Source organism: Phycodurus eques, chromosome 2, assembly GCF_024500275.1.
Source record: "Phycodurus eques isolate BA_2022a chromosome 2, UOR_Pequ_1.1, whole genome shotgun sequence".
NCBI lineage: Eukaryota > Metazoa > Chordata > Actinopteri > Syngnathiformes > Syngnathidae > Phycodurus > Phycodurus eques.
In genome coordinates this window covers 21,118,042-21,137,609 of record NC_084526.1, presented here as the reverse complement: position 1 = coordinate 21,137,609, position 19,568 = coordinate 21,118,042, and the positions used below count along the sequence as shown (strand labels likewise).

Here is a 19,568-nt window from a genome sequence, read left to right as displayed (position 1 = left end):
AAAAAAAAAAAGATGAGGCAAACAGGAAGTGAGGATGCTGAGCAGTCAGTCAGGGCTGCAGTGCATCGGTGGAATAAATCCAAGCTCATTCAGCCAGTATGTGTGCCTGTGCGTGTGTGTCAGTGACGTGGGGTCAGGGTAGCCAAGTGAGGCAGAGCCGCACTGCCCCCTGGTGGTCTTTCCTTTTCACTGCATGTGAATTGTAAAAAAACAACAACTTATGATTACATTAAATTGTTACATTATAGCTCTATGGTCCGTGCTTTACATTGATCTTCTTTTTTCAATCCAATAATTTCAATGATTTCATCATTAAAATAGCTGAATTTTCATATTTCCTGTTCAAATGCATAGGAAGCACAGTTACGAGTCACGTTGAGTCACCGCTCCAATGATGCTTCAAGAGACCACGCACACATCCATTCAGGCAGGCTATGATTGGTCCGTGGCTTCACACAAGAGACATTGGTGTTTCCTCATTACATCGCCAATAATATACGTTTTATCACACATGCACTGCACTTACTGACGTTTAACAAACTGTCTAATATATTTAATGAAAGTGTGTGACATTTAGTCTTTCTTATCGACCAAAAAAGCCACTAAAAGTGCACAGTGGAGTCTGGTATGTACGGTGCCACAACCAGCATGTGGCAGTGTTGAGTTGAGCTTCATTGAGCTCCAAACTTCACGTGATTAAGTCAGTGCCTCAACAATGATGAACCTCACCGCAGGGCACTAGTGTGTCTGTGTGTGTTTGTGTGTGTGTGTGTGTGTGTGCGTGTGTGTGTGTGTGTGTGTGTGTGTAAGTGGGCATCATGACGACTTGCTGATGATGGTGGGCTCACATTGACTCTACACGCTGCAGTGGCCGAAGCAACCATGTCGCACTTCATCCTGCCAGGTAAGAATAATCATTTTCTGCTTATTTTTAACCATATTTCATCCTTAAACGAGAACTTTGGAGCTGCAGGATTTAGTTTTTTATTTATTTATTTATTTTATTACTATTTTTTTCAATTCCTGTTAGAACAACATCTGAACTTCATGTGGCCTCTTTGATGAGGAAAGACCTTTAAACACTCACCGCATGCTGAATTACTGAGTCATGATTTAGGACCAGAGCCAATATCATTGCAGCATAACAAATCAAGGGCTTTTGTCGTTGTTCTTTGTTAGTGTCCAGTGGGGGAAAGTATTTTTTGTGTATATGGGTCATTTTTGTATAATTTGATCAATTTTGAAAATCAATTAATTTTACTGATATAAGTATTTGAATTATTGGCAGTTTATTACCATTCAAAAGGTAATATTGGTTTCAAAGAAAGCATTTATTCTAAAGTAATATTTTTCACATTTTAATGCCAAACTCTTGCACTTAATGATTTCCCACGTGTTTTCTGAAGATACTAATTACATTTTGGATTTACAGTATAGGAGTTGTCTCCGATTGCTTAATATTCCATTTTCCATGAAAACTAATACAAATGCATCGTAGCGTTCAGAATTCCTGTTTTTTATTTTTTTTACAAATGGTCCATCTATGTCTCTCAAGCTATCTTTGCCGTTAATGCCACCGCAGGGAGCGTCATTATGTTGTAACACCCAAGACGAGATTTATCTGGGATCTGAAAGCATAGATATGAAAACGAGCTACGCCAGCAGCGCTTTAGCAGTCCGGTTACCTGACGTGCCTCCGTGGTGGCCATGTTGGGGAGGTCGACGCTCCCATCAAAGGCAATGCATGGACATTGAAATTAAGTCGTAACTTGCTTATTTCTCAACCGATTCTAATGAGGTTAACTTTTTTTTTAAATGAACGACAAAGCGTGTGCTATCCATACATAATATTACAGCCCATCTATATATTTATCTATCCATCCATCCATCCATCCATCCATCCATCCATCCATCCATCTATCTACGTTATTTATTTACTTATTTATTTATTTACCTCTGAAAGGTTATGTCCAGTTCCCTTACTGGATGTCTTTACCATCATAATGGATGTATATAGACAAGTCTTCTTTTCCTTTCGGCTTGTTCCTTTAGGGGTCGCCACAGCGCGTCATCCTTTTCCATGTCAGCCTATCTCCTGCATTCTCCTCTCGAACACCAACTGTCCTCATGTCTTCCCTCATGACATCCATCGACCTTCTCTTCGGTCTTCCTCTAGCTCTCTTGCCTGGCAGCTCCATCCTCATCATCCTTCTACCAATATACTCACAATTTCTCCTATGGATGTGTCCAAACCATCAAAGTTTGCTCCCTCTAACGTTGTCTCCAAAACATCGAACCTTGGCTGTCCCTCTGATGAGCTCATTTCTAATTTTATCCAACCTGGTCACTCCGAGAGCAAACCTCAACATTTTCATTTTCGCCACCTGTCAGCTCTGCTTCCTGTTGTCTCTTCAGTGCCACTGTCTCTAATCCGTACATCATGGCTGGCCTCACCACTGTTTTATAAACTTTGCCCTTCATCCGAGCAGAGACTCTTCTGTCACATAACACAGCTGACACCTTCCTCCACCCGTTCCAACCTGCTTGGACCCGTTTCTTCACTTCCTTGTCCACACTCACCATTGCACTCGCTGGTCAAAAACTCCACAGCCACCTCTCCTAGATGCTTCCATAACTCCACAGGAATGTCATCAGGACAACTGTCTTTCCATTTTTCCATTCTCTTTAATGCCTTTCTAACTTCCCCCTTACTAATCATTGCCACTTCCTGGTCCACCACACTTGCCTCTTCTTTCTTCCTTCTCTCTCATTTTCTTCATTCATCAACTCCTCAAAGTATTCTTTCCATCTAGCTAGCCCACTGCTGGCACCAGTCAACATAGACAAATTCCTTGTGTGTTTTGGACATACTTGGCAAATAAAGATGATTCTGATTCTGATATTTCCATCTCTATCCTTAATCACCCTAACCTGCTGGCCAGCCTGTAGAGATCCTTTTCTCCTTCTTCAGTGTCCAACCTGCCATACATGTCATCATATGCCTCTTGTTTTGCCTTTGCCACCTCTACCTTTGCCCTGTGTCGTATCTCAATGTATTCCTTTCACCTCTCCTCGGTCCTCTCAGTGTCCCACTTCTTCTTAGCTAACCTTTTTCCTTGTATGATTTCCTGTACCGTGAGGTTCCACCACCAAGTCTCCTTCTCTCCTTTCCTGCCGGATGATACACCAAGTACTCTCCTGCCTGCTTCTCTGATCACCTTGGCTGCAGTGGTCCAGTCTTCTGGAAGCTCCTCCTGTCCACCGAGAGCCTGTCTCACCTCTTCCCAAAAAGCTGCACAACACTCGTCCTGTCTCAGCTTCCACCACATGGTTTCTCTTCTCTGCCTTTGTCTTCCTAATCTTCCTCCCCACCACCAGAGTCATCTTACACACCACCATCCTATGCTGTCTAGCCACACTCTCCCCTACCACAACCTTACAGTCAGGTAACCTCCTTCAGATTACATCGTCTGCACAAGATGTAATCCACCTGCGTGCTTCTACCTCCGCTCTTGTAGGTCACCCTATGTTCCTGCCTCTTCTGGAAAAAAAGTTTTCACTGTAGCCATTTGCATCCTTTTTGCAAAGTCTACCACCATCTGCCACTCCAAGTTCCTTTCCTGGATGCCGTACTTACCCATCACTTCATCACCCCTATTTCCTACACCAACATGTCCATTACAATCTGCACCAATCACGACTCTCTCTCTGTCTGGGATGCTCAGAACTACATCGTCTAGCTCCTTCCAGAATTTCTCTTTCACCTCTAGGTCACACCCTACCTGTGGGGCATAGCCACTAATCACATTACACATAACACCCTCAATTTCAAGTTTCAGCCTCATCACTTGATCTGCTACTCTTTTCACCTCCAAGACATTCTTAGCTCAACCAGTGGTTAACTCAATTTCTCTTCCCATCTACACCATGGTAAAATAATTTAAACCCTGCCCATAAACTAGCCTTACTGCCTTTCCACCTGGTCTCCTGGACACACAATATATCAACCTTTCTCCTAATTATCATGTCAACCAACTCCCGAGATTTTCCTGTCATAGTCCCAACATTCAAAGTCCCCACATTCAGTTCTGGGCTCTGTGCTTTCCTCTTCTCTTTCTGCCGAAGAACCCGCTTTCCACCTCTTCTTCTTCTTTGACCTCGACCCACAGTAGCTGAATTTCCAATGCCCTTCCTGACGCAACCCTCTGCATTTATCTGGGCTTGGGACCGGCCTACAGTTTGCACTGGCTTGTGCCCCCCATAGGGCTGCATTGGATATGTATAGACAAGTGAAATGGTTTAATGAGTAGTTAGGATCATTTATACACTTGTATATGGAGAGTTTGAAGAGTAAAGCATGTAAATGTTTCCAACTCACATGGTTGCTATGATCCTCTTTATGTCTTTACCGTTATGCACTTTTTTCTTTGCCATTATGCAAGTGTAGTTCAGTGGGCCACCATCATTTGCTCTGTCAATGCATTCTATCAACAAAGCTGTGGTAAAATTAAAGTCGTAATCACTGTTTATTTTTTTTTTCCAGAACAAGTGAAATAAATCTTGTTGCCTAAACCTAACCCTAACTCTCAGATTACATTTACATTGGACAGCCATCTCTTATCTCTTGATTGTCTTTACTACTACTGGCTACGACTACTACTTTACTACTATTACTGGCCTAGAATTTGAAACATCAATACATTTACATCTTTGTAAATAGCATGGGAGACAATTTCACATATAAAACCAAGAAGGCATAGAAAACTTTAGTTTTTTTCTGGTTTGAGGCTAGAGGCTTGAGGTTTAGAGTCTTGAGGAGGAGCCCTAAACCACAACTGTTGTTGCTTATGCAACTTTGATCAAACCTGTTTGACAAATGCGATAATTTGGCATTGGAAGATGTTTGGATGGATTTCGTATGCATCACATGATCGATGAGAAGCCAATCAGATAAATACACAGCAGCGACACAGCAAAATGGCAGAAAAATTATGGATGAAAGGGAATTGACTCTCTTGCGCCACTTTAAAGGAGGTCTACAAAATCAGGTCTCCATTGTTTACAACATTGTTGTCGCTTGCCGACTGGAAATCTAAATTAAATCTCATAATAATAATAATATCATACGAGGACACTTGTGGTCGGGCAGTCAGGAAATTTAACATGGCCTCTCTCTGGCTCTGACAGTGATACGGTTGTTAGCGATTGTGACAAATGAGGGATATTTCCTTATTGATCTCATTAAGATGACTGAAACTCATTTAGGCCTTTTCAGTATTTCAGTCTTGTCTCTGACCCGATTAGATCCTCGCTGTCACCAGTCTATGAAAACTCTATAATAATAATAATATCCATCCGTTTTCTGTACCGCTTATCCTGATTTTAGGGAAAAAACATTTTATTACATATTAGAAAAAAAACAAACATGATTACATGTAACCCCAAAATTGGTCCATTAGTTATTTTGTTAATTTTTCAATTTGATGTTTGAGTTTGTTGAGAGAAATGCAACACAGATACAGTGCAGTTCTTAGTGTGTAAATGAGTTCCGCGATTCGCAGGAAAATGAAATCGCCAAGTATGTTTCGGTTGATACGGTACATTTTTGCTTTTGTCAAAACAAATGCAACAGAGATGTTAAGCAGTTGTCAGAGAAAAGTGCTTATACCACTAAATATTAGTTCAGTGATCCTTGGGAAAGCAACATCTTCAAACTGATACTTTAAATGTTTGAGTTTGTCAAGAAAAATGCAGCACAGATGTGTATTTGTGAATCTGAAACTGTGGCTCTGCAAATGAACATGACTTCAGTGATCAACAGGTGAGGAAAATCGTGAAGTATGTTTCAGTTGCTTCAGTGAATGTTTCAGTTTGTCAAAAAAATTAACACAGATATGAAACAGTACTTATAATGACGAAATGTAAATTCAGTTGTTTCCAAGAAAGCAAAATCTTAAAGGATGTTTCAGTTAATTTGGTGAATGTTTGTGTTTGTTGAGAAAAATGCAACATATATGTGGAGCAGTTTCCTGCAAAAGTTCAGTCATTCACAGGAAAGCAAAATCTTCAAGCATATTTCAGCCGATAGTGATTGTCTGGTGAGTCAAAGCTAAAATATTTACTTTTTTTTTGTTTAAACATGAAATGTTTGAATTCTTCAAACCTGATGCAACACAGATGTGAATCAGTTCACAGAAAAAGAGAGATTCGCATTAAAGCAACCTATTCAAGTTCATACGGTAAACATTTGAGTTTAAGTAGAAAAATGCAGGCAGGTGAGCTTCTGCCTCACAGTTCTGAGGACCTGGGTTCAATCCCCGGCCCCGCCTGTGTGGAGTTTGCATGTTCTCACCGTGCCTGCGTGGGTTTTCTCCGGGTACTCCGGTTTCCTCCCACATCCCAAAAACATGCGTGGTAGGTTGATTCCATCCATCCATCCATCCATCCATTTTCTGAGCCGCTTCTCCTCACTAAGGTCGCGGGCGTGCTGGAGCCTATCCCAGCTGTCATCGGGCAGGAGGCGGGGTACACCCTGAACTGGTTGCCAGCCAATCGCAGGCCAGCTAGGTTGATTGAAGACTCTAAATTGCCCGTAGGTGTGAATGTGAGTGCGGATGGTTGTTTGTTTGTATGTGCCCTGCAATTGGCTGGCAACCAGTTCAGGGTGTACCCCGCCTCCTGCCCGAAGATAGCTGGGATAGGCTCCAGCACTCCCGCAACCCTTGTGAGGATAAACGGCTCAGAAAATGGATGGATGGATGGATAGAAAAATGCAAAATAGATGTGAAGCAGTTCTCAGAAACAACTTGTTGCCTCCAGTTCATCTGCAGGTCCTGCTGGCTGTGTTCCTGGCCATCTTCTGCTACTGTGTGGTGCTCGCCTTCATCTTCTGCTGCCGGCCAAAGAAGGGTGTGCCCTCAGATGACAAGGAGGTGGGCATTTCGTGCCCTCACCCCAGCGAGCGTGTGACCATGACGTTGACACCAGCGCTGTGCACACGGTCCGTCCGGCAACAGTACGAAGAACTGGATGGTGACGTACTGGACTTCAAGTCCTCTAAAAGCAGCTCATCCCCATTAGAGGAAGACCTCAGCAATGTCGCGTTCGATTCTAGGTCCTTGTCTCCACTTCGCTGCCTTAGTCCACCGCTTGTTCCTTTGGCGTCCCGTAAGAATTCGAGCCACTGCCGTGTGTCCTTGCCCTCACTTACTAAGCTGGTCCCTAAATCACACTGGGCAAAAGGCCGGCGAAGCACTGTGAGTGGGGAAAGTTTTAGCCGCCAGGCTGCGCTCTCTCCGTCGCAGTACGGCTCCATCACATCCTCTGTCGCCGCCAAGCCAGCCCCCTTGCTGCACTTCTCCCTGCACTACTCCTCAAGTGGCACCCTGGTGGTCAACATCCTGGGGGTGTCTGGGAGAAGGCGCAGTAATAGGATTATGGTGCGAGCCAGCCTGCCTCCGCTGTGCCCGGTACCACACCAGGTGGCCTCCCGACGCCGCAGTTTCAGCCCGGAGGTACAGAGCCAGAGTGTGGTGCTTCAAGTGGGCTCTGTGGAGAGGCTACGGGCATGCACACTGAGACTGGAAGTCTATGACCGCGGCTTCTCTGGCCTGCGGGAGCTGGCGCTGGGTGTGGTGGAGCTTCCCTGCCAGCACCTGGACTGGGAGTCAGACACGACAGCAACCTGCACCATGCAACTAAGCCCCACCAAGAGCAAACTCAAGAAGGTATCTTCAAGCATTTTTCAGTTTATACAGTAAATGTTTGTGTCAATAGAGTGATTTAGAGCCAGGGCTTAACATTAACTTTTTTTGCTCACCAGCCACTGTGGCTAGTGGTTTCCCAGAGTTACTAGCCACTCAGCATTTTTACTAGCCAGTGAGGATAAGTGGTACAGAAAATGGATGGATGGATTATTATAGCTACATTAAAGAACTAGATTCACAACACCTTTAAATGTATTTGACCTGTGTGCACAACTAAAACAAGACTAAATAAATGTTTAACGTTACAAGACCCACCATAGATATCAGACTTCTTATTCGGAACCAGCACACAGACAATGGTGAGGCTTTTTTAAAATAGAAAATTAAATCTGATAGAAAAATAAATTCATTTTGCCATTACACTTCAGCTGGGCCATGTCTGTACAAGCAGTTGATTTGCCCACAGCAATAGACATATATTCTGCTTTTCCTGCAACAGCCTTTGCAAGTAGTTCCACTTTGCCAAGAACTGCTGTGCCTAAGTCCAAGCAGTCTGTGTCTTTTTTTTTTTTTGAATAGCTGAAGTGACAAGCTGCTAAGTTTGAAGTGACAAGCTGCTAAGTTTGTTGTCAACTCAATCAGTGACAGGAAGGGTGCAGTTGTTTACTATTTCCAGCTTGGCAAAAAGTCTCTTCCATCCACATCACCAGTTTAATACTCGTTGTGTTCGGCAGACAAAATAAATACTTCTCAATCCATTCTGTCTGGAATTGCAGGTTTTCAACATCCACTTTGCATTTTCTTTGGCTTTAAAAGAGGCATTCGGAAGCCCGCCTTGTTTCTCAAAGTTTGTAGCCAATAGCAATGTAGTCTAATTTTGGGGGGATTTTGGTGTGAGCCAGTAGATCCTTTGTGCACATGTACCAGCAGCTATTTACGGTAAAAGTCTTGGACAAAAACTTGTCATCGTATGGGTTTCTGTATCGCCATGATTTTATTGATCACTGCAAACACACACACGTTACAACATGTTACATCAAATTAAAAAAGTAAAGTCTGGCACGCCATATCAAATTCAATTTCAAACAGACCATTAGTTTTATAGGCGTGGTTTATTACGTCAGATGTGGTTTGAGAAACCTACAATTAAATATATTGTAGTGTCGACGAAGTTGACACTAGAATGCATGCCGAACGGTTTTGTGTAAATAGTTTACTTATTTATTGACTTTATTGTTGATGTTAGATGTTAGAATTGTTACCTAGTACTAGTAGACATTATGTGTGTTCACTAACTGTTGGTTTATGTATTCAAACACGGTAAGGGAGTTTCATTTTGTGATGAAAGCTACTGCTCCCGCGACCCGACCTTGGATAAGCGGTAGAAAATGGATGGATGGATTAATGACCTGCCTCGTTGACGCTCATTTGTGCAGTCTAGTGTGTAATGCATGACATTTCCCTTTGAATAAAGAATATCATCATCAAAGCCACAGTGCCTCGAGGTCGCCTGCACGATGCATGCCATAGTTCACATAAAACTCCCCAAGTGGCTCCTGGGAGAGCCAATGTTACTAGCCACTGCTGAAATCCACCAGCATTTAGCTAGTTGGCTGGTGTCAACTTAAAGCCCTTTTCACAGCAAATCAACATCAAGTTTATACTTCAAGAGAAAAGTGAAACACAGATATGAAGCAATTTTTCAGAAACTGGTTACACCACCAAATGAAACAAAACAAAAATCTTCAATGAAACATTTTAGTTTGTAGGCTCTTTGAGTTCGTCACGAAAAATGCAGCACAGATACTCACAAACAGTGCTAATGCAATTAAATATGAGTTCAATAATTCAGTGAAAAGCAACAGTGTCAAGTTAAAACAATAAATGTTCGTGATTTTTCAACAAAAATGCAACACAGACATGAAGCATTGCTCAGAAACTGTATTTCTGAGATTAAATGAGTTCAGTCATTCACAGGAAAGCAAAAAGTTTATACCGTTAATTTTTGCGTTAGTCTCAGAAAATGCAATACAGATGTGAAGTAGTTCTCAGCAGCAGTGCGCACACAACTAAATATAAGTCAAGTGAATTACAGGAAAGTTAAATTTTCAAGTTTCAATAATGCATATTTGAGTTGTCGAAAGTATGCAACAAAAATGCAAAGCAGTTCTCAGAAACTGATTGTAGGGCTAAATATGAGTTCAGTGATAACTGGAGAGAGACAGCTTCAAGATTGATATAGTCCATCCATCCATCCATTTTCCGTACCGCTTTTCCTCACTCGGGTTGCGGGCGTGCTGGAGCCTATCCCGGCTATCTTCGGGGGAGAGGACACCCTGAACTGGTCGCCAGCCAATTGCCAATTGATTTATATAGTACAGTACATTTTTGAATATGTCAAAAATAAATGCAACAAGGATGTGAAACACTTCATAAATAGCGGTTATATAACAAAATTTAGTTCAGTGATTAACTGGAACGCAAAATCTTCAGGTTCATGTTTGTCTGTCTGTCATGTCTGTCATGAGAAATGCAACACGGATGTGTAGCAGTTCACCACAATTGCGCCTGACTCTCAATGAAGACATCCATCCATCCATTTTCTGTACCGCTTATCCTCACTCGGGTCGCGGACGTGCTGGAGCCTATCCCAGCTATCTTCGGGCGAGAGGCGTCATCCTGAACTGGTCGCCAGCCAATCACAGGGAACACATAAACAAACCACCATTCACAACTACGGGCAATTTAGAGTTTTCAATCAACCTGCCACGGATGTTTTTGGGAAGTGGGAGGAAACCGGAGTACCCGGAGAAAACCCACGGAGGGACGGGGAGAACATGCAAACTCCACACAGGCGGGGCCATGATTTGAACCCTCAGAACTGTGAGGCAGAGATGCTAACCAGTCGGCCACCGTGCCACCTTCAATGAAGACATTTTGGGACAATTTTATGCTTCTTAGTGCACAAATCAAGGTCCATAGATGCACGCTTGGTTGAGTTTGTTGTGGAAGAACAAGCCTTGGCACGCAGAAGCTGTTATCGCCGCACAACAGCCACAAGTCCTGATATTTTTGTCCTTGCTATAGTGATTGATGCACACAAGCATATCATGTTCCATCCATGTCGCTGTATAGAATCAAATCACCTGTGCCAATAGTTACTCTTGTGTTGCACTCTTATTCTTCGTGGTCGAAATGAGCAGCAAAGGGCACAGCGCCCACGCTGGAAGTCTGCCAGTGAGGGCATGAATAACTCAGGAGATTGTGACAATTGGCGAGCCAAGTCTAATTTTTGTGAAAGCCAGTCCCGCCCATTGCTTTCCCCTCCCGATACAAGTAGACTGATGCGTTTGGATTTTTGCGTGGGTTGCAATGGCGGTGACGTAGACGCCAGGCACCCACACACTCAATTTACGACCAAAGTCGATCTTTTCAACTCGGATGCACGCTGTAAATTTGATGCAGCATGTGAGTCCTGGAAAAAACACAACACACACATATATATACTGTAGACAAACAACCATTCACACTCTGATACATACCTATGGACAATTTGGAGTCTCCAATTAAGTCAACATGCATGTTTGTAAGGATGCCAAAGTTTCCGTAGAAAACCCACACAAGCGTAAAGAGATAAAAACTTTATAAAACCTCGAATGGACCCAGGTAGGAAGATTTAAGAAAATTACTTTTGGCTCTTGGTACTTGTAGTTTCTGGAACTAATATGGTCTAGTCAGATACGTTCAGAGCTCCAGAGCCTACCCCAAATGATTCTGGACCTTTCAAAAAAAAGTCTTGGATAAAATAACAACATTTAAACAATAATTCACACAGTCCAAACAGACAATGGTCCCCCAAAATGTTCCTAGTTCTTGAGGTGAAGTTCTTGCAATCGAAATGTGCTAGCTCATTTAAAAACTTGGAAGAAAGTTCTTGCTAAAGCTATGCACTAATACAGTCCCCCCCCCCCCATCAAAATTAGTACAAACCAAAACCTGCTGTGAACTTTGTCGCAGTTTGATGAAAACAACCAAGGGGAAATACAGCATGAATTTTGACTAAATGGTGGCTTTATCAAAGTAAGTCCAAACCCTATCCCAAAAGAGGGATAAATGGCCCTGCTCTGCCTAGGACTGCTTAAACATTATTTGAAGTTTGATGGAAAAAAAATCAGGTGAAAAACATCATTCAATTATGACTAAAGCTAATGTGTTAATACAGCTTGTTTGTATGCTGTTAAACAGTGGACATGCAATAAAGTTTCTCAAGTTTGATGAAAAAAAATAAAAAAATAAAAAAATCAGAAAACATCAAAGAGTCAATTTTGGCTAAAGCTACTCCACTAATACAGTTTGTTTCATCAAAATCCCATGCCATTAAAATCTGCACCTGCTGTGACCATTGTGAAGTTTGATGATAAAATACATATAAAAATATAAACGTGGCAAATGTGGCTAAAGTCATTGTGCCAATACAGCTTGTTTTATCAAAATAACTCCAGCCTTAACAGTGGCCGTGTTGTAAACATTGATTTTGATGGGGGGGAATCAGGTGAAAAAGACACAAAAGAGTCAATTGTGGCTAAAGCTAATACATATTGACAATAATATAATTTCACGTATATTGGCCAATTACCCTGACATCTATGAACGCTTTGCACGACAACATGAGTCACCATATGGCAAACAAGGCGCAGGTCTGTTTTGGTGCGTCATGACCCCTGATGGGATAAGCCATAAGTTACAACAACAAGGCATAAATAAAGTGAATGGCATCCATTCTCTGTGTGTGCTTCTGACACCATTATACTTGGAGTATAACTTTGATCATAAAATCCTGTTCCTGTGTTCCTATCCCTCAGAGTGTGAGCTCTCAGGACACATGGTCGCGCAGGAAGAGCTCCATGTGTGCCCCGCGATTGTTGGGCCAGCTCTTTGTGCTGCTCCAATACCAGGCGCCGGGGCGTCGCATCAAGGTGATGGTGTGTAAAGCCGACCAGCTGGCCAATCTCACGCGCATCCCCGGAGCTCCAGGTAATATCACCAATCATAACAGGTGGATGATATACGAGTTTTGATGTCTGCTTACTGAACATAAGGTCCAAGAAATACACGTTTAGAAAGTTTGCGATATTGGGGTTTTGGGTGAAATTTCAGGACAAACCTATGACCTATGACCTTAAGAGGTGAACAGAATTTGGCCTTCTCAAATTTCTGAATACACGTTTGAAACTAATGAATACTTAATGTATTCTTAAAATGTTGTTTTTGCTGTCCCACAAGATACAATAAGATCCACTCCAATTAAGCGACAATACAATATGATTCACTCCAACGGGAATATAATGTGATTCAATCCAATTTACGATGTGATACAATTTACTGCCACTATGATGCAGTCAAATGATGAAGTGGTAAAATATTAACTCCAGTAGGATACAGTTCACTCGAATTATGATGTGATAACGATTTGTTCCCATTTTGATGCATCACGATTCGTTCTAATTACGATACGATTCACTCGTCACAAGGTGATCCTCTCCAATTACGATACGATTCACTTCAATTGTGTTGCGATATAATTTACTCCATTTACAATATGATTGACTGTACTTATGATCCAATTCACTCCAATTACAAAATGATTCACTTCCATGACAATGCGATTCACTCCGGTTACGACAAAATTCACTCCAATAGCGATTAAATTCATTCCAATTACAACACGATTCATTCAAATTACAATACAGTTCGCTCCAATTATAATATGATTCACTTCCATAATATTACGATTACAATTGCAATGCAATACAATATGATTCACTCTAATACGATATAATAGACCATATTCACACCAACGTCTTAAGCATTTTTAAGTGGAAAGTTCAGATGGCATGGCAGTTTCCACTGTCAATATGTTACAAGCTACTGGGACACCATCTGACAGAAAAATAACCTCAGTCATTAAATGTGTGCTAAGCTATTGTAGTGGTTGTATAATAGGTACAGTATACAGTATATTCAATAGCTCAGTGCTAGTACTTGTCAATGTCGAAACAGTATCAAACATTTTTACTTTTCAAAATCGAGGAGATGGCTGCCCAAGCACTCTATGCATATACTATACTCTAAGTCACTATGCATTTACATGCATTTGCCAACTGGAAGTTAACATGCCACCTTACACTGAAAGTGGAAGTGCTACATGCATCGAGTCCATTCATTCCAATAAGGATGTGATATAATTAACTTTGATTATTTATGTATTATTATTATTCATTATTATTTGTTATTATGATGTGATACGATATGATTCGCTTCAATACGATACAATTAATCCAATTACGTATGCAATATTATTCACTCCATTTGCAAACACAATACAATTCAGTCCAATTACAATACGATTCACGGCAATGATTATGTCACTCTGTATGATACACTCTCATTCGGATACACTTCACTCCAATTATGATTCAAATACAATTCACTCCAATAATGCATTATGATTCACTCCGATTACAATATGATTTCATCAATTTCAATTAAGATGGGAAACAATACAATGCACTCCATTTACAATGTTTGACTTCTATTACAATATGATAGGATTCACTCCAAATGCATTACGATCCAAGTAAATTAATCAATAATAAATAACCAACTTCAATAACAGTATGATATGATACACTTTGATTAAAATGGAAAACTATACAATTCCCTCCATTTACAAAACGATTCACTCCAATCACAATACAGGTGTGATTCGTTCCAATTGCCAGATGTTATTTTTCGCTCCAATTGCAACAAAACCAGCGTTTATTCTAATTCTGATGTGATGCATGCTGATTGACAGCCATCACTGTCGGTGAACATATGAATAGTGAATGTGTGCTAAGACAGCGCATGTAAACACAATAAAAAGCTAACTACTTGTCCTCCTGTTGTATAACTGAATTAGGAAGCCGTGCAGTTTCCTCTTACGTCTGCTTGGCATCTCATTTCCAGCCTCGCTTCACTGGCGCGCAAGAAGGGAGACAGCAAAACCAACGTTGACGTTTTCAGACAAATTCATTCCACATTGTTCCCCCCAGCGAGATCCCCACGCTTCCAGGAATGTGTCACCGCCAGAAATGATACATTGCTTTTGAATTATTATGCAATCCAATTAGAACGCTTGAGTGAATTAAAAAAGCCGCATTTACTTTGGACTTGGATTTACTGACAATGCTGATGCTAAATACTGGGACCATGTTTTCCTCCTCAGACCACTACGTCGTAATCAACTTGCATCACGATGGAAACGTGATCAGTACCAAGGCGACCAAAGGAGCCGGCGGTTCGAGTCCTGTTTGGAACGTTCCTTTCTTATTCGACTTGCCGCCCGGGGACGTCGCTCAGCTACCGTTGCTCCTCGAGTTCATTGTCATGCAGGTACCAGAAAAAAAATTAACTAATTCCTTCGATTCCTTCTAATTACAATGTGATTCACTCCAATTATGATGGAATACAGTTCACTCCAATTCCAATATGATTCACTCCAATTACGATACAATACAATTCAGTGCAAATGTAATGTGATTCACTCGTATTACCATGTGATTCACTCCAGTTAGGATACGATTCACTCCATTTAAGATATGATTCAATGTGATTATCATGCGATACAATTTACTCCAATAACAATACGATTTATTCCATTTATGACAGTAATAAATAAAATTCACTCCAGTTACAATGCAGTACAAATCACTCAGATTATGATCAGATTAATTGTAATTACGATACATACGGTATCACTCCACTTATGAAGCGATAACATTTATACCATTTACAGTACGATGGGAGGCAGTTCACTTCAATTACAATGCAATTCATTATAATTTACTCCAATTATGATACATTTCTCTCCAGTAACAATACCTGTCTTTCCAATTCCAAATACAAATGATTCACTCCAATGACAATACGAATAATAATATGATAAGACTCAACCCAATTACAGCACAGTATGGTTAATGCAAATCAATACACTACAATTATGATGTGATAAAATTCACTCCAATTACGATTACCGGTACATGTGATGCGATTCACTCCAATTATAATGCCATAAATTCACTTCAGTTACGACGTGATTCACTCCAATTATGATGTAATTCATGCCAATGACAATGCAAAATGATTCACTTCAGTTACAATATGATTCACACCAGTTCAAATGGCATTCACTACAAGTAGAATAAATTCACTCCGTTATGACACAATTCACTTCCATTAAAATGTGTTTTGATCCAATTTTGATGTGGGTCACTCAAATTCCAATGTGAAACTGTTCAAACAATTTCCGATATTATTAACTCCAACGACGATGATTTTAATTTGGTATGTTATACAATATGTTACAACACACTCCAATCACTCGACGATTCCGTCAAATTAGGATATGATACAACACACTTCAAATACAACGGCATTCGCGACAGTTACCATTCAATACAATACAATTCCCTCCAATTATAATGCGATAGGATTCATGCCAATTGGGATACAATACAGTTCACACCTATTGCAACATGAGAGGATCCGGTCTAATCACATTATGAGTAACTCCAATTATGATATTATGTGTTTCTCCAATTACTATGGAATAGGATGCACTCCAATTATGATGTGATATAATTCACTGCAATTAACAATCGGAAACAATTAAATTCTATACATTACATTACAATGCTATACACTTTACTGCACTTACCATTAGTCTTCACTCCAACTACAATGTGATTTACTCGAATTATGATGCAATTGATGCGAAATGATTCACATATGATCAACTCTCATTACAATACAATGTACTCTTATTGTGATATATGATTAATTCAAATTATTATGCAATACACTCCAATTACAACATGATTCACTCCGATTGCAAAATATTATTTATTCAAATAACAATGCGATACACTCCAGTTATGATACAACATTATTCATTGAAATGACATTGCAATACACTCCAATTATGATACAATTCACTCCAATTGAGATCCGATCCTACAGTATACTGTGTAATTAATTGAAATTATAATAAGATACAGCCCAATATACTTTTCGTCCTTCCAAAGGGTCGTCTCTACACCAAGAGCAGCATTTTGGGTCGCGTGCTGATTGGTGGCCATGTTTCGGAGGCGGGGCTAGGACACTGGAAGGAAATGTGCACCCGGGGCCCAGTGGAGACTGCCCGTTGGCACGCCATCCAAGCAGATGTGCAGTACGAGTGATTGACAAAGAATTTTAATGCTTTGTTTTCGTTGTGTTTATTTAATTGTAAAGTGTCCATGTATACTATTGTCTACTACAAATCATTCAAAAACAAAAAGCAATAGGCCTATACTAGCATTACACCCAGAAGCATGTAATTATCCTTTTTAGCTTACCTGGCTAATGTTGTTGTTTTTGTGTTTGTAATTTTTATTTTTATTTTTTGAGATTGTATTGTTTCTTTCATACACGTACATCTTACATTCTGTATGGCACTATTCGTGATTTTAGGGTGTTTTACAGTTGGGGGGTATATTGTTGTTTTTTTTCCCCACAAGATGTAATTATGCAAAGAATGTAAGATAAGAAATGCATTGCAAAATAATAAAACTGCAATGCTAAGTTGTTACACTATGATGCTAAAGGCTGGTTGCAAGTTGATTAGCTTTCAGAACAAATAGCTGGTGCTTATGTGATACTTTTAGCATTATTAGATTGGTATATGTAGCAGTGAGGTACTTTTGGAGGCGTATTTTCACACCAAACAAGCCATCTTTTGCGAGTTGTTGCTAAAATAGAGGTTTCTTCATTACAACACAGAAAAAGCAAAACTGAAAAATTTAAATAAATAAAAAAATGAAATAAAGTTAAAGTTAATAAAGTTATTTTAAACAAGTATGAGTAAAATTCAAATTTACAATATATTTACATTTTTGTATTTATACTGTAACATGTACTTTAAATATAATTCACCCAGAAAAAAAACAAAATTTAGCCTTAACCCAATGAAAAGTTTTCTATGATATTTTTCCAAAACGGTTTACACTTCTATTTTAAAATGCCATATTTATTATTTGAATGGAATGAATATAAGGTAAAGTGAGAATCGCCCGTGGGTTTTATGTATTTTGAGAAACTACGCTAAGCGATATTTTGGGTTTATATCTAAAATATGTACTACATGTGCTTTTGTTCTTAAGAAGAACCAGTTAAAGATATACATTTTGCAACACCCCCAAAGTTGACCTCAAAATTCTGGAAATCCCTTCTTGCTATGTATAATGCATTTTTACAATGCACGATTTTGCTTTTACTCATATGATCAAAACATTAAGTATTATCTGTATTTTTAGTCTTTTTTTCAAAGAATTATTCTGAAGTTAGGTACTTTATTTGAACACGTAATCCTTTTTCTAATTTACTTGCTCTTATTTTGAAATTCACAGCCCTATTTCTATTTAGTAAATTGCAAAACACACAGTTGTGCTCATATGTTTGATTACCCAGGCAGAATTTGTAAGGACCAGGACATGAAGGACAGGGCGAAACAAATTTTATTTTACTTTAATGGGATTCAAATTAAACAGTCAAGCATTTCAGAAAAGCATTATCACTAAACAAAACATAACCATAAATTTTCAGTCATATTAAAAAACAAAAAACAAAACAAAAAAAACAATATTTCACAAATTCTGCCAGGCTATGTAAACTTATGAACACAACTGTACATAGATGCACTCATACGTACCCGTCATAGTGGAATGAAAGTGTAGGCTACACTTTTTTTTATAACCACTAGGTGGCGTTGGTATTTTGGAATGAAAGTGTACAGCTTTTTCATAACCACTAGATGGCGGGATACATTTATAAACTGTGAAAGTTTTTTTCCCATTTGCTCCTATACCTATGTATAATACGCACTATTGACTTTTGACAATTTCTTGGGGAAAAAATGCACATTATAAACGAGAAATTACGGTAAGTCATTTTTGGCCTCAAAATGTGTTACTTTTACCCTACAATATGCCAATGTTTCCTCAAAATCTGTCATTTTTGTACTACCCACGCGCAATTAATTATCTACATTTTTCTACAGAACTGAAAATGAACATGTCTCCTTCTGTCCAAATTATTTTCATCATCCCCATATTATTTCTGTCATGTTTTGATTTCAAATTGTTCACTGTATTTAAAAATAGAATACAGCTGTGATGTAATCTCTGGTCTTGGGCGGTATGATGTCATAACACATCAGCCAGCACGTGAAGTAGTGACATTTTCATGTGTTGTATAATATGCCATGTTAATAAAAACCAGCATAAGGCACTTCATTAGTTTGTACAATCATCTCGTCTGTTGTCATCACACAGAAAGACTTAAAGGGAATAATTGATTTTTTTTTAGCAAATTGGTGTCAATACATTTTATGGAAGCCATATGGAAGATGAATGAATGAATGATATGGTCACGCCAGCGCTAAAAAACAAAAAAAAAAAAAAAAGAGCCATCATAGATAATTTTACACATGAGACTATGTGAGTCGCGGGATGCACATGTCATGGAAATAATCAGTCCCAACCCTGGAATGATGAGCCCCTGCAATTTATCATCACGGAATACAGATATAGTAATCCACCGCTATATAACGGTTCTTGCTTCACAGTCCTGCTATATTGCAGATTTTTATTTCAGTTGTTACTCTTTAATCTTTTATACTGTTTGTACAATATTTTTGTGTTATCCATTGCTCTTGCTCTCTCTCAACATATTGTATTTAGGCCTGCCACAATTGCAATTTCTTTAGAATATATTTTCCCAAAA

At 39.6% G+C, this 19,568-nt stretch overlaps 1 protein-coding gene across 1 annotated transcript; it reads left to right on the top strand.

Moving 5' to 3' along the window:
* Positions 1 to 752: 752 nt before the first annotated feature.
* On the top strand, positions 753 to 19,064 carry LOC133415705 (synaptotagmin-5). The gene is made up of 5 exons (XM_061701993.1): positions 753 to 904; positions 6,820 to 7,727; positions 12,569 to 12,740; positions 14,974 to 15,140; positions 16,832 to 19,064. The coding sequence occupies exons 1-5, from the start codon at positions 883 to 885 to the stop codon at positions 16,985 to 16,987; spliced, it is 1,425 nt and encodes a 474-aa protein (XP_061557977.1). The 5' UTR covers positions 753 to 882; the 3' UTR covers positions 16,988 to 19,064.
* Positions 19,065 to 19,568: the final 504 nt, after the last annotated feature.